The following is a 27,895-nucleotide window of genomic DNA, read 5'->3' as shown; positions in this document are numbered from 1 at the left end:
CTTTCCAAAACGCAAATGAAAACCTAAAGGGTCAACATAAATAAAATAAAATTTTATTTTTAATAATAAAATTAATGCTTCTGGTAAGGAAAAGATAGTATGTCATTCCTTTAGCAGTACAAACAATCTTTTATCCAAAAGAATACATTGGGTTTTATTGTGTCATTTGTCTGAATACAGACTCAGTGGAATATCTAAATGATACCCTGCTCTGAACTCCAAGTTGAAAGTAAGTTTTTATTATACTTGAGGGAAACAATGGGTTCAGCTGCTTATTGCAAGGAGCAATTGCCAAGGGAGAGTTAAACTCAATTACTGTAACCATACTGAATAAAAAATACTGCCAAGAACAAAAATACGCCTGGGTAAAGACAGCCACTGAATAAAAAAAAATCGACATAAAGCGTATCAAATATTTATTTATCTGGGCAACAAAGGACTATGATACATTGACAGGCATGGAAACTACTGCCAGCACAACTCAATACAATACAACTAGAACTGCTTCCAATATGGCCAGTGAAAATACAGAATACCAGGTGGTCCCAAATGTTTGAAGTTCTTTGAACAAAAAGAGAGGGAGAGAAAGAAAGAGGAAAAATCCCTAACCCTTGGTTTAAAGACAATATTCATTTATTGCTCAAATGATGCTTTTTAAGGGAGGACAGTGGAATAAAATAAACTCTTTTTTTCTCCCCACAATACATATAAGGGTGATCAAACCACTCAAGGTTTAAAATCTGTCCAGGATCCAGTTTCACTTTTTTCTTTCAGTTCAACGAAGAGCTAAATGGAATACTAATTATATATAAAATTTTATTTTACCTTTTTTATTTGTTCAGCTGTTTCATTGTCGCCTTTAGCATGCTACAAGAGGGCTAAATTCATGAATTCCAGAGGAAAAAAAATATTCCCCAAACCTTGGATTTCTAAATAAGTACCATGAACCACATGAAGAACTAATAGGGAAGATTCAAAACCCACTAAACAAGAGGTAAACGAGATCACCAGATAAATAAAAAAAAAAAAGGCTTAAAACAGACTCACCATATTTACAAATCCCATTAAATTACACATAAATAAATATATACAGAGACGTGAACACTGATTCCCTTATATAACTGTGAATCGTGTTGCCAGAGAAAGTTCAAGTTGGTGGCTTTACCTTGCAGAGGAAAAACTTCAACAACTGAAGACAGACATGGAACTTCGTGGATTTGTGCTCAAGTTTATTCACAATACTGATAAAAATGTCATTATGCTCTTTGCCTTTTTTTTTTTTAAAGTATGGCTACAATCTGAACCGAAGTGTGTAAGGGAAGGTGGTGATTCAGTCCCATGAAGCTCATATAATTTTTTTTTATTTTTATGTCCATTTTTTTTTTTAGAAAAAAAAAGTTTTAAATGTTTGTTGTTTGTTGATTTGTTGGTTAAAAAAAAAAGTTTCACAAACTCGACAGAACTTTTCTTTGCTGGCCTCACAGCCTGTTCTGTTCTCTCTTAGGCTCCACTTGAGGGCAAAGGGGTGGTGTTGGTGCTGATGGGGAAGTTGAGGCAGGGGGCTGCGTGGGCAGCGGCTGCCCCCCTGGCAGTGGAGAGAGCAGTCCCGAGAACTCGGGGGTCGCAGGGCGGCGGCGCAGCGCGCAGTAGTAGCAGCAGCAGTAAGGGTGGCTGGTCCCGGAGCTGTCACCTGCCGGGTGGGGAGGGGCCGGGGCGCCTGAGGGCTGGTGAGGCGGGCGGGGGCGGGGCGGGAGAAGAGCCTCACTTTCTGTGTTTCTCTTCTTTGTCACTGCTTTTGGCGCTGTTGTCCGTGTGGCTGTTGGGGTTGTTGCTGAGGTACATTTTGTCCATGGCCTTGAGGGCCTCGGTGAGATAGTTCTGCAGGGCCGTGACCGCGGCGCACACTGCCGGGCTGCCGAAGCCGTGGGAGATGAGGTTGAAGTGAGTCAAGCAGCTCTGGATGCCGGGCTCCAGGATGGGGTTGGGCCGCGAGTTCCCCAGGGGAGATCGGTCCTGGGCCAGCAGGTCGGTGAACTCTTTGCATATCTGTCTACAGCACGGGAGGAGCGGAGGGAGAAGTGAGACTCCATTTGAGCAGCACCAGCAGCAAAAAGAAACCTCTGTCCCCTGATCGGGCCTCTGCCCATCCAGTGCACCTGGCACGACCAAGGCCACAGCCCTAAATCTCCTGGTGAGGCCCTGTCACCACTCAGTATCCACTAAACCTGCCTTAAAGGCTTTCTGTACCTTTCTTCACAAATCCCTCCCTCTCTCTCTCTCTCTCTCTCTCTCTCTCTCTCTCTCTCTCTCTCTCTCTCACACACACACACACACACACACACACACACACACACACACACACACACACACACCGTCAGACGCAACTAACTTCTATCTCCACATTTCTCACTCAGACCAAACATCCAAGTCCCATAGAGCATTTCATACATTGAATAGACAAAAACAGAAAAGTTTAGAACAGAAGTATCTTGATACAACTATCAGCCTTCCTTTCCCAAATATCAGAATTTCATCAGACCCTCTTCCCTGCTGCCTGAGAGAGATCAGCAACAGTTTGTGAAACTGAAGTCTCCTCTCATTCATTTTCAAATCAAGTCAGGTTAAAATCTGGGCAGAAAGGCAAAACTTTGCTTGGGGATTATTTTGTTTAAAAAAAAAAAAAGCACAAAAACCTGATAGTTGGAAATAATTCAGGTGGTTTTTGTAGGAAGAAAAAAACATTTCAATTTTCCATCCCAACCCCTAAAAAATAAAAATTCTCCAGGGAAATTGTGACTAGGGATATGCTCAGGTAGTGAAGGGAAGAGGAAAAGTTGAAATTTCAGAAAGAGTCTTGCAAAGTCAGAAATTCAGGCAGATGAGGCCAGTACCCTGGAAGCTCTGTCCCTGAGCCTGGAGGCAGGACTAGCAGAGAATTCCTGAGGTAGCTGCAGCCTGACACTGGGAGGGAAAGAAGGAGGAGCAGTGGCTGGCTCCCTTCACCAAGGCCAGCTGATATCCGCAGGTCAGAAACAGGCCCAAGGCCTCAGCTTCTACCCTTGGATACCGTGCCCTTCTGTGACATCAACTTTTGATAATTAAGGGCTTCCAAACAAGCCTTTTAATTTCCAGAAAACATATCAAAACAGTCATTTTCTTTTCACACACCACCTGGAGAAGCCTATTCTGCCCAGGCACCGATGGGAATATAACTTGGGCCATTTTGAAACCTATTTGACATCTTGCCTGTAGGCTAAAACTCTGTGTGTGTGTGTGTGTCTGTGTGTGTGTCTGTGTGTGTGTGTGTGTCTGTGTGTGTGTGTGTCTGTGTGTGTGTGTCTGTGTGTGTGTGTGTGTGTATGTTGTGGCACTTTCCAGGAGGGAAGAGAAGGGAAGGGAAGAAAAGAAATAGAGCAAGGGATTAGGGTTGAAACTAGGACAGCTTCTGGCTTGCACATTTTCCAAGCCCCTGCTTAATCTTTGCTCTTGGAGAACATGTTGAAAGGAGACCAAAACTGACATAGTCAAGCCTGGTACCCCTTTGAGGATTTCATTCTGGTCTTTCTGAAACAAATCCATATTCATCTTCAATCAAACCCTTACTACACCTCACCCCCATAAATGAGGTGGGACAGACAAGAGGGAAAATATGGGAACCATATTAACCATTCCACCTGTATTTCTCCTTTCACATAGACTATCATCTGTAACTTTGTGCTATAACTTCAGTGTTTATAACAACAAAGCTGATTAACAAGGAAAAGAAGAAAAAAGGGAGAGCCAAAAGCAATTTTTGTTTCTCTTGACAGTGAGACCCCACAGAGGTAAATGCCTTACTTTGTAGCCAGGAGCATGTTTTTTCTTGTCACTTGCTCATTGGGATCGGAATGTTGTCGGTTGAGAAATTCAGCTACTGCTTTGGCAGGAAATTCGGTTTCACACACGTACCCAAAGTCCCTGGCTAGGTGGACGGCTTCTCCTGGCAAGAGGTAAGAGGACGGAGGGCAAGAGAATGAAAAGAGCTGGAATCAGAACTTCCTCTCCACTCCCAACTCCCTTATTTTCTTAACCCAGAAGTTGAAGGAAACACAAACTCCTTGCCTTCTCACTATAGGCATTTGATGTCCTTTTCTATAGGATCTAGTGGGTGCATTTTTCAGTAAAAATGGCCACTTGTCCTACAAGGCCAAGATGATTTGAAAATAAGACTTTCACCCACCTACCTCTGCCCTGACTGACATTTCCCCCAACTTCTTTAAAATGGATCTTGTATTCCAACCTCACACCTATCAACACATTCATAAATGATATTCTTAATTACTCCTTGGGCTTGTCTGCAAGGGAACAGCTGAGGGTTTACATTTTAACTTGATCACGTATAATTATCTGTTCATCCAAACCGATTAACCAAGAGGATTTGAGGGTCATTCCACTGAGTCTGTCTGTGTTGTTGATTTTCGAATCTTTGGTTTTAATTTCCTGAACCAGTTGGTTTTTACTGCAGGGCTTCCTGCCATTAGCTCCAGCTCCGGAAGAACGCATGCGCCAATTAGAGCATCAAAGACCTCTCCGCAGAGCTTGTTTCCATAAAATGGAGCGGATCACAAACAATAACAGTTCTCCAGAAACTGCTCCCTGCTACAGCACTCAGCCTCCAGACCCAGATCAACTCAGAGGCTACCCCTCAGCCTCCACCTCCGTTTTCAAGGCGTATAATTCTTTAGGTGGTAGGAATAGTGATTTCTCTACATACTGTCATTATTTTAATATAATACTACTGTAGTTGAAATTCTGGCACCAAACAATTGCTGGAAGTGTTTTTTTTTTTTAATTACATTATTAACACCATGAACAAGTGGAAATCAGAGGACTCCTCAAAAACATCATTTAGACTTTTTTAAAAAGTAATTTACAAAGTTAGAACTTGGGATTTAGTTGTAATACATATCTCCTCAAATACAAGATGTAAATAAGATAAAATGTCTTTTTTAAATATGAATGTTAAGCTTGAATTTGCCTGGTAATAAACTACCAGTATCTTTTTTTTTTCCCTATTAGAATGAGACACAAAGAAAAATGTAAGAGAGCTATATATTCATTTCAGCACACCCAATTTTAAGTCATGTAGTATCAGAAAAACTTAGGCAGGAGTGTGAATGGATTCTGGCCACTGTTTTATTTAAAGCAGGGAGTTGGCTTTGAGTAGTGTGCATGTGAAACTTTTTGCAGTGCATAAATTTTTTTCCTTTTAATATCTAAGCAATCCATGGTCTAAAATTGCTCACTTTCTTCCCCTCCAGAAGAGAAGCACAATTAAACAAGAGATAAGGGAGCATTTGTTTGGAAAACAAAACCCTACAAGGGCATATAACCCTGAGCTTTCAGGACGGTCTTAAATCAGGATGCAGGTCAAAGATTCCCAAATTAATTCAGGAAGTAATGGTCACGCATTTCTCAAACGCAGATGTCAGAATAACTTAAGTGATTTACTGCTGAGTCCTTTAAAGGAGACAGGAACTTGGAGAATGTGCAGTTCTTAAAGTTGTGCATTGTTAGGTCAGAATGGAGCTCGGGAGGTGTAATTTTGTGGTAGAGCAGAAGAAGGATAGAAGTGTATGCAAATAGTTTTTTGGCATGCGAGAATTCTGTTCACTTCCAGCTATGTTATGTAGAAAGAGAAGACTGCCCAACTGATAACACAATAACCCAGAAATCTGGCCACTAAATATCATGCATTTTCCCAGAAGGCAGTTCCCTGCAAGTTAGCAAGTGGATTTGCTTACCCTCCACTAGTGATGTAAGCAGGGTAACGTTGGCAGCTTTACGTCTCCCTGCTGGCAGATTTAATCCTATTTTGTCCAGTTTTTCTCTTAAAGATCTTCCTCCATTTTTAGACTTCGCCCTGTTTCATAAACACATGTGAAATAGGCATTCAAAAAACACTAGATTGCTCTGTATCACACTGAATTCATTTTGAAAACTTCCTAAAATATGCTTTTAAACAATTGAGATGTGTGGCCCCAAAACATTCATATGAGGGAAGCTTAGGAAGAAATAGCAAGATCGTGGGAGATAGTTGGCCTATTAAACTAGAAAGCACCCCCTGTGTTGTTACAATTGCAACTAGTGTGGCAGGTTGGAAGGTGTTGAGTTCCCAACTCTCTAAAAGAACCACAAACAAACACAGCTCTGATCTGTGGAGATTGAGGTATTCTTGAGTTCAACTGATTACTGTATATTTTCCCTGTTGTTACAATCACACAAATCCCAATGGGGTCTTTAAATTGTCTTTTCAAGATCCACTGTTAGGTTGTGCAGAGTAACCAAAGTTATCATCACTCTCATGTTTCCTGCTTTGGCTTTGGCCCCAATGGGAAATTCATTTCACCAACTGTTTACATGCCATGTCACCAATGTAACTGGAAATGTCAAAAGCTGATATCGGCCTTTAAAAATTTCTTTGATTTCAGAGACAACGGAGGCCGTTCTAAATAGATGTCTAAATAGAATCCCATAATCAGAAAGTGGTTAAGATAAATTGTTTAAATAAAACAGCAAATTAATTAATTTCAGATTTTATTCCCTACTCAAGTGCTCTTTAATTGTGTGGATTAGATTATACTCCCCTAGGTAAACAGTCTCCAATATTGGGAGTGGGGGCAGGGAAGGAAAAAGCAGAGGGCAGAGAAAAGATCTGTGTCAGTGAAAGATTACAAAGGAAAGCAAAGTGACTGTGAAGGAGGGAGTAAAGATGAGAATCGCGAATGTTAAAACCCTCGAAGCCACTCTTACAAGATTTTGTATGGGATATACCCACCAGAGCTGAACTGCGGGTCCATAAATGCATAAATGAATAAGGCCAAACAATGAAGTTCTTACTCTTATTCAGGAGAACAATAAACATATTACTCGGGTAACTACAACACACGCCCCACAACTCACAATGTGGGGTGAGATCCCGGGGGGGTGAAAGCCCTCAGCTGGGAGAAACCTGCTCTGCTCAGAGGGGAGACAAGACAAGCTTCGCAAGCTGACCCTAATAAGATCTATACACGAAATACTCATCCCGACCCGCAGGGATGCGGGGAGACCCTGGCCACGCGTGTTCACGGAGACACTCATTGGTAGCAATCGCACGGACGCACGACACGTGCCTCGCAAGCTGCCTGGCACAAGTCACGTTAAACCACAACCATCAAACGCAGGCGAGGGGTGACAATACGAGGCGCGGGGGGCGTGCGGACTCGAGAGGAAACAATCCTCTTTAGTTAAAAGCCTTTCTTTTAAAACCCTATTCAAGGGATGGCCTACGGGGTAGCAAGGCAGAGCAAGAAGCCTTAAGAAGTTTTCCTTGGGTTTGCAAGGTGTTCGCGAGGAACGCAGAGGCGGCTGCACGGCGCCCCGCCGCTGCGGCGGACGGGACTGAGCCAGCAGCATAGCGAGCTGCGCGTGCGCGCAGAGGGAGGGGGAGGGGCGCAGAGTACGGCGAGAGCGCGGCGGCGGGCAGGGCGCGCGCCAGACCCCGGCACCCGGGCGCGCGTGCGCGCGCGTCAGAAAGGGCGGTGCAGAGCGCAGACACGCGCGCCGCCTCGCCCCGCCCCCAAATCCCACCCAACCGGCTCCGCACTCTTCTCCCCGCCCCTTTCTTTTCCCGCGAAGGGAGGGCCGTGGCGCGAAGCCCGTGTGCGTCGCCGCCGCCACCCCGGCGCAGGCGCAGTGTGTCCCCGGCCGTGGGGCGGGGCGGGCGGTGCCGCGCCGGGCCTCACCTCCGGAGCACTCCGCCTAGCAGCGACGCGTTGAGACACTCCGGCGGTGAGAGGCGCCGCTGCACTTCCGCCACCGTGACCTTGTACTTCGAGGTGGAGCTGAGGAGCGAGAGGCGACCCGGAACTGAACAGAAGACTTCGTTGGGGTTCACTACGCCGCCGAAGAGGTTGTCCTTGTTAATAGGGATGGCTGAGACGGCGTTGCTGTTGGACTTGGACAGGGACACGGGGCCTGCGGAGAGAGACAGGGAGCTGCGTATGGGTGTCGAGTATCCCTCCCCAAAATCTGGCCGACCAGGCTTCTTGCCCCGGGTACGGTTGGGTTCCCAGACTTGGCCGCAACACCCGCTTTTCTTCCCATCCACTCCTGAAGTTCTGTAGCTCTTTTTAGCACTTTTCCCACCTCCCTCCCCATTCCCTGCCCCAGGCACATCCTCGGGGTCCAGCCCCTGTCCCTGGGCGCCAGTCCTGTTTGCACTTCTCCCCGACCCTTTCCTCTTCTCCGAAAGGGCGCTGTGTCGCAATGGGCGGTGAAATCGCGACCCCTTTGCCGAGCGGAGGGAAGCCCAAGCAAGGTGCAGGAGCATGGTTAAGGGGCTGGGGACAAGGTCTCATTTGCAAACCAGGGGCAAGTTAGGTGTATCGTGGGCAGAAGGGTTTGGTGTCGGGTAGAAATTGCTTCACATACCGATTATTAAAACCAGCCGACAGTTTAGATGGCTCAAGCAGCCAGTAAATGAGCATTCCAGTGAAGGCACTTAGCTGGGAAGTGGTGGATTCTGTTGTCGCACACCACCGTCCTTTTGATCAATAGACCCTTTCTTAGGTTCCATTTTGAAAAACTCAAGATTTTGAAGATCCATTCTAAACCCAGTTTTGAACTTGGCGGGGTAAGGGGGGAGAACAGGCCTGTGGAACACTAGCTGTGTGTCCTTTTGTTGAGCAAATACTTAGCAGCCTCTCTCTCTGCTTAAGCGCCTTTAGGATATACAGTATTCCTCCTAGTTAAAACCATAAGCTATTCATTGTTGAGCCCACCATTGTTAGAAAAAAAATCAAGAGCAAGAAGAAAGTGTACTTAATGGATTGGTTTTCTCAACACCAGTGTAATTCAGATACATGCACACCCGCTTAAGTACAGTGTGCATTTGTATTTTTAAATTCCACATGGAGACATATAATAATATGCACATTCTCATCACACAGCTCCTCATGCGTTCTTTAATGGGGATATTCTAGCCGTATGGGGAGGTGGGGGGGCTCTAGGTTTTGGATAGATCACTTGTGACATTAATAGCTCTGGGGAGGCTAATAGAGACAATAGGAGTTAAACGAACTCTTGAGAGATTACTAATAAAAGAGCCAATTATCATGTCGACTTGGAAAGAGCATCTCTTAAGATTTATCCCTTGCACATCTAATTTGACGTGACAAAGACTTCACAGATGCAAAAACGAAACTTTAAACTAGCGAACAATATACTGATTGGGGTTAGAAATGAGAACAGTTTTATATAGCATCATCCTCTGGTGGTGCCTACAATCCTGAAATGTAACATTGCCACCATAACCAAAAAAAAAAAAAAAAAGCTGCTACCGAGAGCGAATAGCATTTTAGCCAGGAAACTTTATTTCTACTCACTAAACACAATATAAATTACAAATCAGTTCAAATCACTTAACACTTTTCTAACAATTTCTGCTCCAAACAAATATACTAATAGTCTTGCCATCTTCAAGGTGCTAATTTTAACCAAAGCAAAATTTTTGTTAACCCAACTCACAAAGTTTAAAAACCTTTAAAACTCAAGCAGCTATCAAGAAACTAAATAGGAGAACAGGAAAGCTTTTTTTTCTTTTGACTAGTACTTCTCATTATCAATCCTTACATTAATATTAAAAGTATTTGTCTATTTTAGCATGATACACTTCTTAACCTTCATGGCCTTAGCTCCACACAATGAATTAACTAAACTATTAAACCATTTCAAAATTAAGATGCCTCTTCCAAATCAGCTCAACTATTGCACATTTTATATGTCTGTCCAAATATCATTAAATTAAATGGTTAAATTATGAATCAGAACAAAGCTAGCCTGTTGCCACTACCAAGATATTGAAAGCCGATTATTTAAGCATGCTCTTCTAGGCCTATCTATTTGCTAATTCTGAGCCTTTAGGAAATCCTATTTGAAAAAAATAAATACAGCTATGCAAGTTCTTTTAAATAGCACGCTGCCTGTAAGGACATGCTTGGAATGCAGAAGGAAATGGCTTACCTTTCTTAATTACAGTTTGATCTGGGATGTTAATACCCGGGTCTTCTACATGCTGCAACAAAAGGATACACATGGATGTAAGTGTGTAATCAAAACAAAAGGAAATGAATATTCCCTGTAAGGTGGGGGAGGGGAAGGTGTACAATCGAAATTCCCCCTCCCTCATAATGACATTTATATATAAACATCTCAGCTTAGCTTATTGGAATTTGGAGCTTTTCAAGTCAAGAGGTTTCACTGCACACCCATGGCCAATTTCTCCTCCCCCAGCAAATAATCCACCTTTGAAGGGGGTGGGATAGGGAATAAAACTTTCTTTGGAAATTAAATCAAGTTTTGGAGAACCCTATCTTTCTCACAGTCAGTTCAACCTTTAGAAATGCACCCAGCTTTAGTTTGGCACCTCAGCAGCTCTGGACTTTTTTGGTGATTCCAGCGTTCAGGCAGCCAAAGCCAGAGAAACACAAAAGGAATGAAGAGGGGCGGGAGTAACAGCAGAGTGTCGGAAACTGTTTAGGGAATGTAATAAAAAGCAAACACACACCTTTACCTATGGAAAGCTAGCAATACTACTGCCTACACTAGATATGACAGGAATGTGACAATGATCAAAAGCAAAAAACCTTTGAGGTTGCTTTCCTGTTGTCCAACAGCAGATTTCCCATTGGTATGGTTTCTCTCTCTCTCTCTCTCTCTCTTTTTTTTTTTTTTTTTTACAGATGGATGGGTATACGTGTGTGCTAGAGTCAAAACGTGATTAGAAAGTAAAATGAAATCATGTTTTCTAATGCAGAAACTGACAGGCAATATAATGTCTGGCTGTGTTTACAAATTAGCACCAGGGCTGCTGAGATAGAAGATTTCGCAATCGTTACCAAACACAGGCATTACCATTTAAAAACTATTACTTCCTTCTCTAGTCTTTGTCCAACAATAATACTGATTCGAACATTTTTCCATTCTATCTTGGATTTATGCTCCTGTTAATTGTGCTTGATCGCAATGATTCCGGGTGGATGGTACTAAGTTGCTTTATTACAGGTTTTATTATACTCAATGCTCTCATTTGTAACTTGCCTAAAGTGCTTCTGGATTTAAGTATAATTAAATTGAGAAATGTTCAGAAATGACTACTGCTGCAGTTCTTGTGTTTTAACTATATGGGGAAATATGATCCCTTTATGCATGCACCCTAAACCCATAAAGTAAATGTAGTGTGGCATAATACTTTTATTTGTGTTATTTCTAGACCTTGTCCATACAGGGGAGACTGTTAAGTTTAAAACCCCACTGAGATATTAATGGTTAAATAATTTTCACCATCAATTTGATTTTCTTAAATATTTACCAGTCATTCTTAGTAAAGGTTAACTGTTGCAAAAGTGGGAAGGTTGAAAACAGCCCTTTTCCTGACCCAAATTCCTTTGAAAGATTTTTTTTTTCCTTAAAAGATGGGGGAGGGAGAGGGAAAGCAGCAACTGGATTTCTTTGCTTTTAGTTGATCTTTTGCTTAATTTCTCCTCCTGACCAATTTCACCACAAAGAGAACCTACAGGTATTATGAATTCCCACCAGCCACCTGAAATTTTTGCAAAGTAGAGCAATTGTAATTCATAGTAGCTCCAAAAGCTTACAACATTAGCTTGCAATTCAAGTATTTCCAAACAACAGGCAAAGAAAAGGATTCAGAGACTCTTTGGGAAAGGGAACTAAAATGATCTCAACTTCCAGTTCTTTTTAAAACTGCTCTTTTATAAATTATTACCCACTCACTTTACTTCCTGAAATATGCACTGTAAGTATCACTTTCTAAAATCATGCAAATATGAATACACAATGCTTACTAAGCCTTACTACTGTTTTCCATGCAAGGCTGCTAAACATAACCAACAAATTTCAGTGATTAACTGGGCCAAATGAGAGATGTAGTACATTTTCTATTCTCCTATAGAACTGAAATAATGTTTAAAATCCATCATGCAAGCAGGTAAGTTCATGTGACCATTTCCTCACAATCTAATGCAGTAATCATTAAACTGTCAACGGACATACTGCTGCTGTATTTGATGAAGTAATTTGGAATAGCATTTTAGCAAAAATCACATCTAGATACATTTCCTTTCCAAAGAAAAGCAGTTTTAACAGAAGACTTTACAGCCTTAATAAAATGATTGGCTTGCTCTAATTCCATTTCAGGAAGGTTACAAGGAAACCATAAATACATACAATTGAAAAAGATATGCTGGTTTAAATTTAATTTTAGAAAGTATTTTCAAATTATCAATTGCCTGGTTTACATTGTAAACAGTAAATGTGCTAATGCCATGCTTATTTAGAAATCATTTTAAACTGCATTTATTGATAACAATATTGGAACTCAATGTATTACCCAATAGTCTCAAAACATTTAATTTAATATGGAGTGGAGCAGGTTGGGAACCTAGCTAATGATTTATGAGGTCACCACTTAGCACCCCTAGGAAGAGAAGAGGGCTGCATTTTAATGTCGCTCTGCTTGAATTGCTACTGACTTTTCTTTAATCAGGATCGAGTATACATAACTTTTAGGTTTCACTAATGCTTATAAAGTCCGGTTAAAACGATCTTCTCAGTATGTCTTTCACACTTTCTTTTACATTATGAGGCCATTTGATGAGAGCTCCTGGTTAAATTAAACATCTTTCCCAAGAGCAGGGAGAAATCCCCGCGCCAGACTCAGCGGTGGAATTAGATTCTCTCGCAATCGAAAACAGTTTACTGTGGTCGAGAGGGTAAGAGATGGTTCATGGTGACATTGGTCTGATTTATTTCTGTGTTGGTGGAGATGGTAATGGTGGTATTGTTTGAGGGAGCTCCAGGAACCATTGTTCAGGGAGCAGAACTCTCTATGACTTTTAGTTTTTTAATTCAGTTGGGTATTGGGTCCTCAAAGCACACACACACACACACACACACACACACACACACACACACACAAATAAACGTTTTATAAAGGAAACCCGGGTGCTCTGGCCGTACGTTCCCAGAATCTTCTCTGAGGCTAGGTGAGTAGGGGTTCGCGTTCCCTCCCGAGCGGCCGGCCGCGCGGCCTCTTACCGGGACATCCTCGATGGCATGAGGTAAGGAGTGGATCGGGAGGTCTCCGAGTCCGGAGCCGAGCCCGTGTGGGCCGTGCAAGAGGTCCTCGTGCCGCCGGTAGTCCCTTCGAGGATCCAGGCCCGACAGCTGGTGGGGCAGCCCCCGGTGCGTGTGCAGGAGCCCAGACTCCTGGCTCTGCCTCTGGCCGGGCCAGCCCGGATGCTGCGGCTGCGGCTGGGCGTGCAGGGGGTTCAGGCTGTAGGGGTCGTTGACGTGGGAGTAAGGATCTTGCGACTGGGGGTAGATAGGCTGGTAGGGCGGGGGGAAGTAGGGGGGCTGAAAGTCGGCATTAGGGGTGTGGGACAGCGGCGGGGCGCTCGTGTAGGGAGATTGACCTACAGTGCCCAGCTGGGGCAACCGTGCCGTCCCGTTGCTGGTGCCGTCGTGACGGTCCTGGAAGAGAGGAGAGGAAAGGGAAAGAACAAGAAATCAAGAGGCGAGTACGACTGTCCCTACTAAATCCACTCTGCAAGCCTGTGTGGGAAATCACCCTTTCCTTTCAGCAGGCAGCCGGAAAAAAAAATCAGCTCTAAGTTATTCATTTCGGAAAATACCTCCAAAAGTCAAACAGGCCCTTCCCAAAACGCAAAGGAATGAGATTGTTCAAATAAGGGACACAAGGTGTCCCTTAGGTGTTTCTTTCAAAGGAGGAGGAAACTAGTAAAGGGTCTCCTGGAATACATCCGTTAAATTGCAGCATGAAACCTCCATTAAGCAAAATTAAAACTCCTACTTAATATTAAACAGCAGAAACGGCCTTTTGCTTTCTCCCGTATTTGAACCTGTCAGCCACTGCGTTATTGTTTACTCTCTTCCATTTATTTGGAGGGAAAAAATCATAAACCTTCAAAGGCCTATTGCCATTTCATGCCTATTTAAATAGAAACATTTCGCACAGAGACTGTAACGAAAGCACACATTTAAATTACCAGCTTAAAGCAGGTTTTTAACTGTAGTATCGGGGGTCTATCTTTTCCGCTTTCTCGGTTAGAAGCCTTTTTCTCGACAGGGTCGATTTATGATTTGAATGGGGAGAAGGAGACTGCAAGCCAAGGTTTAAAATTGAAGGATTCAGTCTTATTGGGTTTAAAAGAGAGAGGTGCACCCCGGGGCGGAGGCCCCCGCCCCTTCCACCCTAGCCCCAAAGGGCAGAAGGAACGCCTGACTTTATGTTTCTCTATTGCAATTCGCTTGCAAAACAAGCCGAGAGTTGATTCCGGGGGAATGCGAACCCTCGGAGGTTCAGCGACTGGCCCCGAGTGTAGGGGGCACACCGAGCAGCGTTTTTCCTGAAGACAGACTAAGCATCAAATGTTGAGAACACCTCGGGAACAAGTGAAGACGCAAGGAAATAAAGATGAACGCGGCGAGAAACTCGCTTTGGAAAGCAGCTGCGGGCTAAGTCTGCGTGCGCGACAAGGTCCAGCGGGGGCGGGGGTGGTAGCAAAGCATTCGATGTAGGGGTGGAAAAGAGCGAAAGAAAAGAGGAAAGGGCGGGAGGGGGGAATGAGTGCAAATGGAAGGGGGTGTCTTGAAGGAAACCTGGCCGGGAAGCCCGAGGTTTCGGACAGCTTCTCGGCACCAGGTTCCCAGAGCACAATTCCTAAGGAAACAGGGATGGAGGGGCATGGGGGGGACTCACCATAGCTGAAAAACTGTGAACTAACATCTGCGAAGAGTCTGGGATAACGAGTCAGGGTGGAAAAAAAAAAAAAAAACCAAGCAAGCCTGGAGCACACGGCTGCCCAGCCGCCCGAGCGCGCCCCACACAAAAGGCGCCGAGAGCCCCGCGCCACCCAGGACTCCAGTCAAGGCGCGGACGCTCCTGCGAGCGCCGGAGCCCCGCTCGGATCCATCCGAACTTGAACCACCGATTCGCTCGGCGCCTTCAGCTGGTCGAACCCACGGTCTCTATCCTGCCGAGATCGGTTATGAGTCAAAGTTCTTTTTTTAAAAAAATGAAAGAAAAGAAAAAAAACCAAAAACAGGCAAAAGTGTGTGTGTGTGTGTGTGTGTGTGTGCGCGCGCGTGCGTGCGTGTTTCTTAATCCGTGTCTCCCCCTCTTTTCTTAGCGGCGGCTTCACTTGAGCTTCTAATAACCGCGCTGGGCAGCGTTCCTGGAGCCTCCTAATAGCAGATATTCATGACTATTAATATTACACGAATACTTAATAAGGGAAGAATGCCTGGAAATCGAGCGTGAAGCGGAGAGGCAACTCGCGCCGGAGCCGGCTCTCAATGCAGTCCATTGACGGGAGTCTCAGTGTAGCAAATCGGAGGTGGGGAGAGGGAGCGCGAGAGACAAAAAGCGGGCGAGAGAGGGAGCGGGCGAGCGCGCGGGGGGCCGCGGCGCGGCGTCTGGCGAATCACAGGGAAGGGGCAACATTTTAAAAGGTTGCAGGGCATGCAAAAGTGAAAGAGAAAGAGGGAGACCGAGGGAGAGAGCGCAGAGAGGGAGAATGTGTCTGCGTGCGTGTGTGAGAAAGAAAGTGTGGGCGAGGGAGAGGAGCTCCGAGTGGGGAGAGGGGAGGGAGGGAAGGAGGAAGAGCCCAAGAGGACGAAGGGAGGGAAAGAGGGAGGGAGGGAGAGAGGGAGGAGGAGGGGGCTGAGCCGGAGCTCACGGAGGGGGAGGCCGCGGGGGAGGGGGAGGGGAGAGGAAGCCTGAGGACAATCAGACCTAAAAGGCTGGGCAGACCTCGGGATGTGGCGGGGGTCGCGCGTAGCGGGCCGGAGCTGACAGAGACCGCGTCCCGGCGTTCATCCGGTTCTCCGATCCGGAGGCGCTTCCCGGTCCTCTCCGGCCGCGGGCTTCCCTGCTCCGCAGCGGGGCCTGGGACTCTGGACTCGGCTGCCCGCTGCCGCGCGGCTCCTCCATAACCCAGTGCCCCGCCGGGGACCGGCCCGCCCGCCTCAAGGGCCCTTTCCTCTGCCTCCTCCCGTGCTTCCCTTGGGCGCCGGCGCCGTGCGCTCCGCGGTCGCTGCAGCTCCGCCCTCGGCTCTCCCAGTCCAGGGTTCCGAGAGCCGGAGCCAGGACGCGGCCCCGGGCGCGCACAGACGCGAAGCGGCCCAGCTCGGGCGCCGCTGGCAAGGGCTCCGGCACAAACTCGTCGGACTGGCTGGGCCACTCCCGCCCGACGCCCCCCCAGATGACAAGGCTAGCTCTCCCCGCGCTCCGCGGCTGCCAGTCTGCCCGCCCGGTTGTCAGAACAAGCGGCACCTCGCCTTTTGCGTGTCCCTGCAGAGCCCCGGAATAATCAGACAGCCCCAAGCCGGCTCAGAAACCCGAACTACTCGCTCCAGCGCTAGCCCGCCGTCACCAAAGTTGCTGAAACAGCCTCGACTTTATTCTCCTCTCCCTCTCGTTTCTCTCACAATACATTCACACGCACCCCCCTCCCCCACGGAATCCCTCTGGGGGTGCAAGTTCATCTCTCGCCCTCCCCCTCCCGATCCCTTCGGCGTGTAGAGCCGCCCGCACCTAGAACTGGGTTTCGGCCTCCGCCGAAATGTGCCCGCCTGGGACACAGTCCAGACCCCTACAGAATGAATTGTCCTAGGAGGAGACGGAGGGGCTCCGTTTTGTCCCCACCTGCTCGAAAAGGACCCCTCCCCAGCCTCGAAAACAAAGCGACTGGTCTGACGTGGGGTCCCTGCGCCCCTCCCCACTAGCAACAGGAACCCCCAAAGAAGAGCCGGGATCTGGTGGGATGTCACCCGGTGGCCCCATCTACAGGGGTGGGGGTAGGGAGGCGAAAAGGGGAGCGTGAAAGGAGAAAGATGTAAAACAGTATTCAGAAAGGGAGGAGGGAGTTGGTGACACATCGTTCACATAAACCCAGTTTCTGATTTCAAGTGAAGACAAGACTCCTGCCGCTGCAACCGCACGCAGACATCTCCGCCTGAATTCCAAGCTCCAAACGCCAAAGAGGAAAAATAAAACAGCAAAGCCCTTGCTGCTACGTATTAATTTAGATAATCTCGAGTCTCCCATTCCTACCTTCTCCCCTACCCGAGTCAGCTCATTCCAATGGGGTTTGTAAAGACCGGATGAGGCCGATTCCTGGTGCCTCCCGCCGGCGGATGGTTTGTTCTCGAGCCTCCCGGGTTCTTGGAGACCCTTGGTTTTAAGATGGGTTCCAAAGGGGTGTGCTCATTGGGCCGGGCGGACTGGCGGCACCAGAGGAGGTCGACAGCCTCGCCAAGATTCCCACGGTCGCGCAGCGGGGAGCCGGCGGGTGCTGGAGAGGCTGCACAGGGACCCAAAGAGGCTAAAGGGCTTGACATAGTGCATTCCCCCCACAGCCACCACCATGGGGTGCGTCCAGCTCTAGCTCAGCGGGGGAAGCTGCTTAGAACTTCTTCATATGGAGAGGCTCAGGAGTGAGGCCCACAGCCAGGATGCGTGCTCCCAAGCTAAACCCGTTTACAGGAAGGTGCGACCCAGGTCCGAGCAAAGTGTGTGAGCCCTTCTCCAAATGTAAGAACAGAACTTCTTGAGAAAGAGGAGGAAGAGGAGGAGGAGGAGGGGAAGGAGGAGGAGGAGGAGGAGGAGGAGGAGGAGGAGGAGGAGGAGGGGGAGGAGGAGGAGGAGGAGGAGGAAGAAGAAGAAGAAGAAGAAGAAGAAGAAGAAGAAGAAGAAGAAGAAGAAGAAGAAGAAGAAGAAGAAGAAGAAGAAAAGGAGGAGGAGGGGAATGAAGGAAGGAGAAAATGTTTAATATCAGAGAGGAAGTTGAAGAGGGAAAGGATTTTCTTTTTCATTTCTCTTCCTGGTAACTTGGGACCCCAGAATCTTGCTTAAAGAGACACGCGGAGCGCATAGACGCGTGCCCAATCGACAGCAATTGCTTAAAAAACCCATGCTCCTTTCTCTTTGTCCCACTCTTAGGCACATCCAAAAGTGATCAGAAAAAAAGGCGGGGGGTGGGGTGGGGAGTGGGACACTGGCTTCGAAGGAGGGAAATGAAAGAAGGGACCTTCCACGTCTTCCTTCTCCAGCTTCTCCTCCACGTTCTTCGGGCGAATCGGAGGGGCGGGCGCAGCGCTGGTGAAAGTTTGTCCCACCCGCATTTCGCAGCTGGCTGCAAAGGGAGGAGGAGGAGAGGGAGAGGGAGGGTTGATCTCTGAGACTGTGGCCGAGAGGATGACTGAGCCGGCGCCGCGCTTACCTCGCAATCCTCGTACTTGATATTGTCCGTCAGTTTCCAAAGCATTTTCATGGATCGGCGTGAACGGATTTGCCCCTCTCCGCCTCGTACCCAAGTGGAGCTACTCTCTGGGTAAGCGCAAAGTGCCGGCTGCCGGCGGTGAGCAAAGGAGGAGGAGGAGGGCGAGAGGAGGAGGAGGGCGAGGAGGAGGAGGATAAGGAGGAGGAGGAGGGCCAGGAGAAGGGCTAGGAGGAGGAGAGAAGGGTAAGAGCTCCCGTGTGCGCTCGGAGATCTCCCTCTAATGGTAGAAACTTTTCCCTTTTCCAGCTCTTCACCAACAGCCTAATCGTCTCATTAGCATATCAACAATAGTCCAATTGCTCGCCAGTACCACAATCTGCCGCTCCGACCCAGGTATAAAGGCCTCTCCAAGCCACGAACTTGCTCCCAGAGCGCACGCCTGCCTGCTAGCCGACGAAATCTTCCCTGAGTTTCACGTCGCTGTTGTCCCAGCGGCCCCCACCCGAGCCCAACGGGGTCCCATTCCCTTTCCTCTCTCTCTGCTTCCTACTCGACTGAGAAGTCTTCATTAAAGCTCGGTACTACACAGGGTCCGAGCAGCTGCGCCTGGGGACCCACTTCTAGTGCTTGTCACCCCAACCCCGGCCGCCGCCACTCTCCGAGCTGCCCTTTCGGGCCTGTCCAATTTTATTAGAAATCATTATCCCTTTCGCAATTAAAAATAACCACCAAATCAAGACCAGCGAAGTCACTCGAGGATTTTTGCCCAACAAGAGATCGCCTCCGCTCACGCCAGCTACCCCCTCGGGCCGCAGTGCCTAGGGAGTTTTATTAGCTTTGCGCTTTCCCCCAGGTTGGAGATTCTGCCAAACGGCTCCATTTGCTCGGCTGGGGTTTGCGATCTCTTAATTGCTGCGTGTAAAATAAAAGTTGTACCCTGAAGAGGTTACTCGACAGCTCCAGGGGTTAAATGATTTTCCTAGTTTGTATGAAGCTGGGGCCAACTGACAATTCAACATAGTGTTTGGACTAATGTTTCCTAGGTGCAACACGGACAAGAATACAGAATTCCCATGGAGACACACAGCCAGCAGCTTTCTGGAGTGAGCTGAAATGCGGACCCCGTGTGCGCCTGCAAATCTAGATACCGTGTCACACATGCATCAAAATAAATCATTGGGAACTAACTCTTCTCTGTGCTAATCTGCTCCCGTTTTCCCAAGATTACCCTTTTTAATTAAAGAAGGGAGGGTTCCTTTATGATTTGATGTTACTAACGCGGGCGCTCTGCCGGCGCAGTGCCCGGCTGACGTGAAGTCTGGAGGCCAGGGAGCCACCCCCTTGTCCAAGTGAACCAGTTCAGGCTCTCGGTCTCCACACAGGGGCCTGCTAGCTCCACCGAGGCAATTTTTTTCTGTTTTAGCATTTTTTTTTAATAAGAAAGGAATGGAAAGAAAAAGACCTAATGTGATACTTCAAATACAGAGTAATTTCTTCAGCTGAGCTTCCTTCACGTCCTCCAGAAAAAAAAAAAAAAGTTTCCATCTGTCCTTCTTGCAAACTTCTCAACAACAATAGGTCTTGCTCCAGAGACCTCTGCTTCATCTGGGTCTGTTTGTCTAAAATCTCCCAGGCTTCCCAGATTTCCACAGTCCATCCCGCATGGGGGTAGAAGCTGTTGCAAATCCAAGCTTTCCCTAACAGGTGGAAGGAAGGCAAAAGGAGCAGGAACCCACCCCACCCCCATCCAAAGCTGAAGTAGGGCAATTCTCCCTTCACTTTCCTTCTGCAAGGCCAGAGGGCTCCCAAAAGCTAAAGATAGGCCAGAGCTGGCAGGGGAATTCAATGCCAGAGGGGTGACCTCAAGAGTCCTGGGCATTCCCTGGAACTTGTCTTCCACACCTGAACAGTCCGCCTCGCTGAATGGGCTGGAGTCTTAGCACTTTACTCTGCCCAGAAAATGGTCAACTTCCAGGGCTAGACCCTGAGGGTCTGCCCCAAGGCTGTCGGCCCAGCACAGCGGCTCAGTTTCTAGGCCTCCAGGAGCCGTGTATGGCTTACTCTGCCACCCGCCCAGAGGCAGCCGCATCACTGTGCACTGTGACCTGTAGGCCAATTCCTAGGCCTGAGAGCATGGGATTTTACACCCCGCAGATTCGCCACTGTGTGCTTAAGTGAACTCTTAAGTTTCGCTTTCTTTTCCTTCTGTTCCTGGGCTGGGGAAGGCGTTTAAGGCCTTTCAGTCTCTCTCCAATCCCACCTCTTCCCCCACGCCTGTCCAGGCTGCCCAGTGCCCAGAAGATCTCTGGCTCCGCACGGGCCGGGACTGCTAAATTGTTGTTGTATTCCCGCCAAGGGCGCCATTGAGGTGCAGATTGGGGCCTGCCAGCTCCGTGCCGCTGCCCGCTGTGTGGGCGCTGATGAAAGGCCGGGAGAGGAGCGGGGTAGCCCCTGGAGCCCGGCGAGCTGTGATTGTGTGAGCTTCATTACCACAACTTACTTCATTACATGTCAATACTGCAGCCCCGCTGGGACCCTGGGTGCCCTGGGCGGCAGCGCCAGGCTTGTGGTTAGAGCCGAGGATTCAGGACTGACCTGGGGATATGGGGAGGGTGTCTGTGGAAGAGCTAGGATCTGTTGTGACACAGAGAGACAAAGAGACGCCGGGGCCAGAATGACCCTATGTTCCCTGGTTGTCACTGCTCAGTGAGACCCTGGTGCCCGACTTGCCCCTTGGGGCCCCAAAGCCAGTCACCCCACATCAGATTCAGGCCTCCAGCCTCTAGCAAGCAGAGTATGAGCTCTCAGAAGAAAGGCCTGGGTTCCTTCCTCTCTTCTCCCAGCAGTAACCTCCCTGCTTCCAAATCTTAGTTGTACTCACTGGAGGACCAGCCCCAGGCTGAAGCTGGATGGTGGGTGCCTTCTCCTCACCTTGAAATTCTGCTGGTGCTCAGTTTGACTGAACTTAAGGAGAAAACTCCAAAGACTGTTTGATAAAAGAACAACCCCCCCCACCCCCGTTCCCCAAGTCTTCAGCTACCAGAAAAGAGAGTTAGGGAGGGCCTTGAGCCCACAGGAATAGGGAGAAAAAGGAGTGGATTCCAGGATTTGAGTTTGGTGTGTGATTTGCAGCCTTAAACCACAAAATCAGTCTAGCTCTGGGGGAATAGAATTTTTAGTAAGACTCGACTGGCAGAGGAGTAGAAAAGCACCCACTCAATAAATAAAAGTAATAAATTTTAAAAAATGCCATCCTCTCCCCAACTCTAGGGCATGTAGTGAATATGAGACTTCTCTGAACTTTACATGACCTAAATCTAAAACAAGAAAAAAAAAATCCTTTGCCCCAGAAGGAACAAGGCCTTGACTTTTTCTTTGGAAAGGTCGAGACATTTGGTTCCCACTGCTCCACCAGGGGGACAGCAGAGGCACATAACCTCTCACTCACCAGGCCTCACCTGACTGGGGCAAAAACGGGGCCCCGCGATCCGGATTATAAAGTCGGTGGCCAGGGAGAAGCTGCTACCTAACCCACCTGGCTAGGGCCGCCCTAGTTTCCCGTAGGGAAAATGTCTGGAAGTGAAAAGGAGAGCCCTGGACGAACGCTTCTGTGACCCGAGTCGGGATCTGTGACTCATGGAGGGCTGGATCTGGAGCCCGCGGCCTAGCAGCATCAAGTTTATCGGGCACTGGTTCGAAAATTCGCGACTCCTCGCCTCAACACCCTCCATTTACCCAAAATCCGTAGCCCAAGTCCCTGAAACCCACTTCAGTCTGCAAATGAGTGAATAGCGAAACTTTGAACAAACTCTTTTCAGTATCCATCCGGATCCCTTTCCATTCTGCCCATACCCTAGGTCCCCAAAGCCTGGGGACACCAAGAGAGACAGGTGCACTCGAACCCCACCTCAACGCTTAGCCCTGGGGTCTAGGGCGAGGCGGAAGGCACAACAAACCCGGAGCCATCACCACCGCAACCCCAGGCCTGCGTCCTCTCCCCCCCCTTTCTGAATTAGTCATCCACCCAAGTTTCTATTTGGGGTGGGGGTGGAAGGGTGGGGAAAACGGCGGTAGCACAAACCACAAGTGACCCCGGGGCCACTTGTGGAGCGTGCGCCGGACTTTTCCCGGAGCAGGGCCCGAGGGCGGCGCGCTTTTCCCCCAGCGCCGCCGCTGCCGCCTCGCTCGTTTTTCCTGTCTTCTCTCTCTCTCTCTCCTGGGAGCACTCTTGGGCGCTGCCAGGCTTGCCTCACCTACGACTCCCCTGCCCTGGGCCAAGGCGCTTCCTCTCCGCCTCCCCCCTCCCGGCCCCCTCCCCCGCTCCACCCCCGCCCACCTCAGCCCCAGCCAAGGCAAACCCCCGTACCTGCCAGTCCCCCATTTTGGCAAGTATGGACATCGCAGCTCGACGCTCCTGGCGACGGGTCCCCGCCGGGCATGGGCTGGAGGGCTCGACCGGGCCCGCTCCCTGGAATCGCTTAGGCAAATCCTCCTTTTTTACCTGCTCACCAACATCTCACCTGGTCATAAAGAGCTGGGTTGCTACCTGCCGACGCATGCGCGCTAGCCCAGGAATTCACTCCGCCAGCCCCAGTCCCAGCACTTCACCGAGCTGTCCTGGGAAGTGATGGATTTATAGCCACGGCAATCTCGCCATCAGCTCCAGCTTTTCCCAACAGCCCCAACCCGCTTTCCCGGTCAGTCCCTGGCCCGGAAACCAAAGCGGACTAACTGCTGGAGTTTGTTGAGCGCCACGCGAGTGTGAGCGTGTGTTTTCGCACGCGTTGTAGAGGGGGTATCTAAGCGCTCATTCCATCCCCCGCCTCCGCCCTCGGGACTTTGGGATTGGAGGGGTCTCCATCCTGGGTGAGGGATGGGGGATGGGCAAGACCGGGAAAAGGGGCCAGACCTGACCGGCTGGGTGCACCTGGACGCACGTGGTGGGATCAGGTCTCCGCCCCCACCTCCTCACCCTCCCACGAGGGCACGGCCCGCATTAACGGATCTGAGTCTGCCACCCCCGGGGCCGCTGCAGCATTGGATTCCACATCAAGTGTTGCTCAGTAGGTGAAGACGTTCACGATTCTGTTTCATTTCTGTCTTATAGATCTAGTCCCCCTCCCACCGCAGAAGGGGGGGAAGTACCTTACAAACATGCATATACACACAACACTCTTACACACTTGTACATTTAACACTTTAATATAATTCCCACTTTCACCATTCCTCGCCCCTCCCCCACGCCCCTATGCGTCCCAGCCCTTTATCTTTTCCATTTAAAACTTTTAAAAGGGAAAATGAGGCGTTGGTGGCTCTGGGATGGGCAACTGAGGTTTTGGGTTGGGGTTTTCTTTCCCATGACAGATAAAATCACTCAAGGGATTTCACCGTTGCTTCTAATTAGAGGGGAGCTTTAAAAGAAGCCACAGGATTTGGGGCTCCCGAGGAGCTCACCTTCGTCAGGAACCACACCTGGCGGGGAGGGAGGCGCGGGTAAGGAGGTTCACCTCTCGCTGTGCTCCCCCAGCGACAGTGCCAAGCCCCTTTCCCGCGGACCACGAGATCGGGTTGTCCCGAGCTTGAGCCTAGGGCTTCTGGGACAGTCCCAGTTACCATCGCAGGGAGTTCAAGACGAACAAAGAACTGGTTTCAAATTGTCTTCTCTGACATGTCAGGCAAATATGTGTAAAAGGTCAGCTCCGCACAGCAACTCCTTTCTGACCCTGCGCTGCAGCTTCCAACTCAGGGTGGGGGGGACCTGCCCAGACGGCTTTGCACCCGATCTGTGGCTTCAGCATTTCAGTTGTCCCTAATCTGGTGGGCTTTCATCTCCACTTGATTGGAAACTTTCTTGGATATGTCTTCAAACCTTGCTCAACAAGTCGAAGTTTGCTGGTAGGTAGGTTTTTGGGTTTTCTGTTTTTTTGGTTTTTTTTTTTTTGAGTTTACCCTTTTTTTTGTTTTGGAGAAAATTAATAATTAAATGGCTTTTTTTTTTAAACTCATAAACGTTAACACTGCACCTTACCTGGCCTTTTCCAGAAATAATACCGGTGAAACCTAATTTTTCAGATTCCAAGACGCTGGTAGAGGCAGTGCAGGCAGCGCTCCAGGATTCCCACGGGAGGCGCTGTGCTCTCCTTAAAGGAAGCAGTTTGAACAACCTTGGATCCGGCTGATTGGACCAGGCCCAGCCCAAGAGGAGGAACCCGCATGTGCCAGGAACTGGGTGGGGCTCAAAGAGCGCCATCTCCACACCCGTACTTTCTTATTTTTTGGAAGGCGGGGTGCGGGGCCAATGCGTGCGGGAAGTAGGAAGGGAAGCTATGGGTGGGGTTAAGAGGCGAAGCCGAGCCATTGCAGGGTTGAGTGAGAGTGGACAGGGGAGTTGGAAGTGAAACAGCTGAGGCCTTGGGATAGGTGTCAGCTCAAATGCAGGGAGGTGGAAGGAGGGAGAGAGAGGTGAACAGAGGGGGGATTAGGCAACAGCTGGGAGCTGGAATTGAGTCCTCACGCAGTTCTGACATTTACATTTTCTGGCTGTGTGATCTTGAAGAAGTCACTGAACTTGTCTGAACTTCAGTTTTCTCCTTTGTAAAGTGGGTCGTTGTTGAGAAAACAGGAGAAAAACGTGAGCTTATCCGCACGACACCTAACCGTCAATGCGCGCTCAAGAGGCCGGTGAACCTCTGGTCAAGGACGGTCCACACAGCCCAGTGCGGCTCCACACCGTGGGTTCATAAGACCCAAGACCGATTCATTTCAAGATGATGTCAACTGTACTGTCCCTTCCTCAGACAGACACAACGTTCCCGGGACACTGTAATTGCCCATAGGGGACTCCTCCTCAAACCTTGGTCAAGCCCTTGCTCCCCAGACTACTGCTGAACTCTCACAGCCTTTCCCATGCAGCACCCACCGGACTCAGCCTCCCCTGAGACCAAGGCCTGATGGGTGGGGAGGTGAGACGCCTCCCAGCTACATTCCCCACCTAGGCGCCAGTCAGCCCTGCTAGAGAGCCAGCAGCACCCAGTATCTCGGCAGGTCTTTGGGGACCCTTTTCAGCACCAAAACTGCCTTGGGAAGTGCGGCCTTCGAGTAATAGACCAGCGACTTTTTATGGTCAGGTTACCGCTGCGACCCCTAAGTAGGTTCCAAGGCTAACAGGGCCCTGGATCCTCCGCCCAAACCTAAACTTTTCTGCGCGTCATTCAGGGCGGGAGGTCTGAGCTGCGAGAAAGGGAGGGGTGACCTGAGGATAGATTGCGGGGAGCTCCCAACTTCAGGTAATGCTAAGCTGTGTCTCTCTGATGCCTGTAGTATCAGATACACCGGCTGAATCAATTCCTCACCAGTAACCATCCTTCCAGAGCCATCAACCCCAAATTGCAGCGGGATTAAGCTCTTCCTTAGTCACTGCTTGCACCTCATTTTCACCCCACCCTGGAGCCTCCAGGACTCATTCTCGCCCTTCATTCACCATCAAGCGCTGGACTCCCGCCGCTCCTGTCAGAGGCTCCTAAAAGGCTGTTGGAAATCTAGACCCAAGTCTGAGCAATGGGTTAAGTCACAAGTTCACTCCCCCGACGGTCTCAGGTTCGCTTTTCCCTCTGGGTAGACAGGGATTACTGGGCAGGCAGAGGGGCTGCTCTCTGATCCACCGTCTTGCTCTGCAGTGGCTAGTGTTTCCCGCCGTGGGCTAGAACAAGCTCAACCCAACTTTGATTCTTTCTTAGGCCCCTCCAAGTAGTAAACTGGACCTCAGGGTTGGAGCCAGGAAGGGAGACAGTTGGACACTCAAAGGAAACGATGAGGAAGTTGAGTGGTGTTTTGCCACCCTGGCACCTGAGGCCTTCACTGCAAACGATCCCCCTGCTGGACTCCCCAGTAGTGTTAAAGCAAAGGAGTAGGATTACTTGGTAACCACACAAGAAAGAAGCCAAACCTCCTAGCAAAGGTGCCCCGGGAGAAGATTCAAAAAGATGGACCCAGGCTTGCATGGGGGATGTTCCAATGGGGTGCTCCCGGGTCTGCATTTCCAGGGCTATGGAAGGCCGAGGAGAGCAGCAAGGCCCAGAATACCCTGAAGGCTGGAGGAGGACGCTGCCGCTCCGTGCGTCCCTTCCACGCGCGGCCTCAGGGTCCTCTTGGCTGCAGGCGACAGGTGCAGCGGCTGCCTCCGCCGCCCGCTGTGCCAGGGCGGCCGCTGCGCACTGGCGCGGAACCACTATCGGAACGAGTTCGCGCTTCTGTTTACAAAGCAATCCTGCCATCAAAAGAGGAACAAAATCACCACTTATCACACCCTGTCATAAAGTAATTTGCCCGGGAGGGAAATCGTCGCGGAGAATCCCGTAGAATGTGGGGGCGGGGAAGAGGGGGCCGAAGAAAGGGGTACTCTCCTCACCTTCCTGCAGAATGAATCGCTTGGCCATGCAGTGTCCTGACAGGTAGGGAAAGACGCTGGGTACCCCGGAAACTGGAGCGGGGGTGTGCCATGGGAGCCCAACTAGGGCCTGGGTCTGGCAAAGTGCGAAATCTCTCTCTAGGCTCCGTGGAATGGACATTCTCCCCCCGCCCACGCCCCACACCCCACCGCCCATCGCAAACTGCTCACTACAGTGTTTTCGAAGACTCTCGAAAGGCCTTTAGAAATACATCAGCAGAAGCGGGGGGGGGGGTGGAGGGGGCGGGGAGGGCAGGGGGAGGCAAATTCTAGGAGATTGTGAGGTTCCTCTCGGCGCCTTTGAAATTCTGAGCAGTGACGAAGATCTTTGCTTTCCGCAATCCTCCTGTCTTCCTCCCCTCGCCGCGCACTTGTTCCTAGAGGGGTGAAGGCTAAGGTAGTGCCAGGTAAAACCTACCAAATGGCAAGGGATTGGTTCGAAAATGGACAAAAGGCAGAAGTCCTGATAAATTACAAGCGATTCCAGACCAATCTAGTAACTCCGTGTTGTCTCCTTCCTTCCGCGTGCTGGCCGTTCTACAGGGAGTGGGAAACGCTTCAGGTAGCGAAACACACGTATGGTGGGGTACCTAGAAGGTTCTTCCGGGTGGCCTCTGCTGTCCCTCTCTAGTTGAGTTTTCAATGAGTCAAGATTTTCCTTCAAGATGTTCGCAGTGAAGTGGGTTCTTTGCTGGTCTTGGTATCAGAAATTCACAGCTTAATATAGTCAGAGTTTTAGTTTGTACCTGAGGGGTCCTGGATATCCAATGCCTAACTATGGTCATTCTAGACACCAAGTGAGATTTTTTTCCCCCCTTTAACCAACATTGATGTACTACACTAGCGTTTGGCAAGTTTGGACTCCAGTGCGTGAGATCCAGCCTGGATTAGGGACTTTCTGTCTTCTACAGTTTGAGAAGTGGGCAATCACTAGCGTGGAGAGCTCACTTTGGCTCCTAATGGGATATTCTGACCCCAGGGTGGGTGAAAAGGCTGTAAGTTTGCCCCCACCCCGCAGGCAAAATTCTCAGTGTCAAATTATCATTTGTACTTACTGAAGGCCAGGGGTAGACGGTTCCATTCTTTATAATTTCTGTATAGC

The 27,895-nt window shown here is 49.2% G+C and overlaps 1 protein-coding gene and 1 long non-coding RNA gene across 9 annotated transcripts; one reads left to right on the top strand and one right to left on the bottom strand.

Annotated features, from left to right (window-relative positions):
• Positions 1–399: 399 nt before the first annotated feature.
• Positions 400–22,920, bottom strand: Tfap2a (transcription factor AP-2 alpha). Of its 8 annotated transcripts, XM_074082917.1 has the most exons (9): positions 18,348–19,030; positions 18,156–18,260; positions 13,518–13,575; positions 13,141–13,378; positions 10,045–10,096; positions 7,767–7,998; positions 5,784–5,902; positions 3,838–3,979; positions 400–2,050 (listed from the first exon to the last, which is right to left on the bottom strand). In XM_074082917.1, exons 2-9 carry the CDS (start codon positions 18,247–18,249, stop codon positions 1,762–1,764), a joined length of 1,224 nt encoding a protein of 407 aa, XP_073939018.1. In that variant the 5' UTR covers positions 18,250–18,260; positions 18,348–19,030; the 3' UTR covers positions 400–1,761. The 8 variants fall into 8 exon arrangements, with proteins under 8 accessions (XP_073939018.1, XP_073939021.1, XP_073939020.1 ...); XM_074082920.1 differs by lacking the exons at positions 18,156–18,260; positions 18,348–19,030 and adding an exon at positions 22,868–22,920 and having other exon boundaries at positions 13,522–13,575; XM_074082919.1 differs by lacking the exons at positions 18,156–18,260; positions 18,348–19,030 and adding an exon at positions 22,714–22,861.
• Positions 18,159–19,549, top strand: LOC141425697 (uncharacterized). The gene is made up of 3 exons (XR_012450745.1): positions 18,159–18,458; positions 18,654–18,740; positions 19,391–19,549. It is a non-coding gene; the product is annotated as an uncharacterized lncRNA (long non-coding RNA).
• Positions 22,921–27,895: the final 4,975 nt, after the last annotated feature.

The sequence above is a fragment of the Castor canadensis genome, chromosome 8 (genome assembly GCF_047511655.1).
Source record: "Castor canadensis chromosome 8, mCasCan1.hap1v2, whole genome shotgun sequence".
Lineage (NCBI taxonomy): Eukaryota > Metazoa > Chordata > Mammalia > Rodentia > Castoridae > Castor > Castor canadensis.
This window is presented reverse-complemented; position numbering and strand designations above follow the sequence as displayed.

Coding starts and splice junctions, on each gene's coding strand:
- Tfap2a (XM_074082915.1), bottom strand. CDS start 16,057: ATGGAGGAGCCGCGCGGCAGCGGGCAGCCGAGTCCAGAGTCCCAGGCC. Junction 10,097..13,140: donor ATGCCATCGAGGATGTCCCG/GTAAGAGGCCGC, acceptor CTTTTGTTGCAG/CATGTAGAAGACCCGGGTAT. Junction 7,999..10,044: donor TCAAACTGTAATTAAGAAAG/GTAAGCCATTTC, acceptor CTCTCTCCGCAG/GCCCCGTGTCCCTGTCCAAG.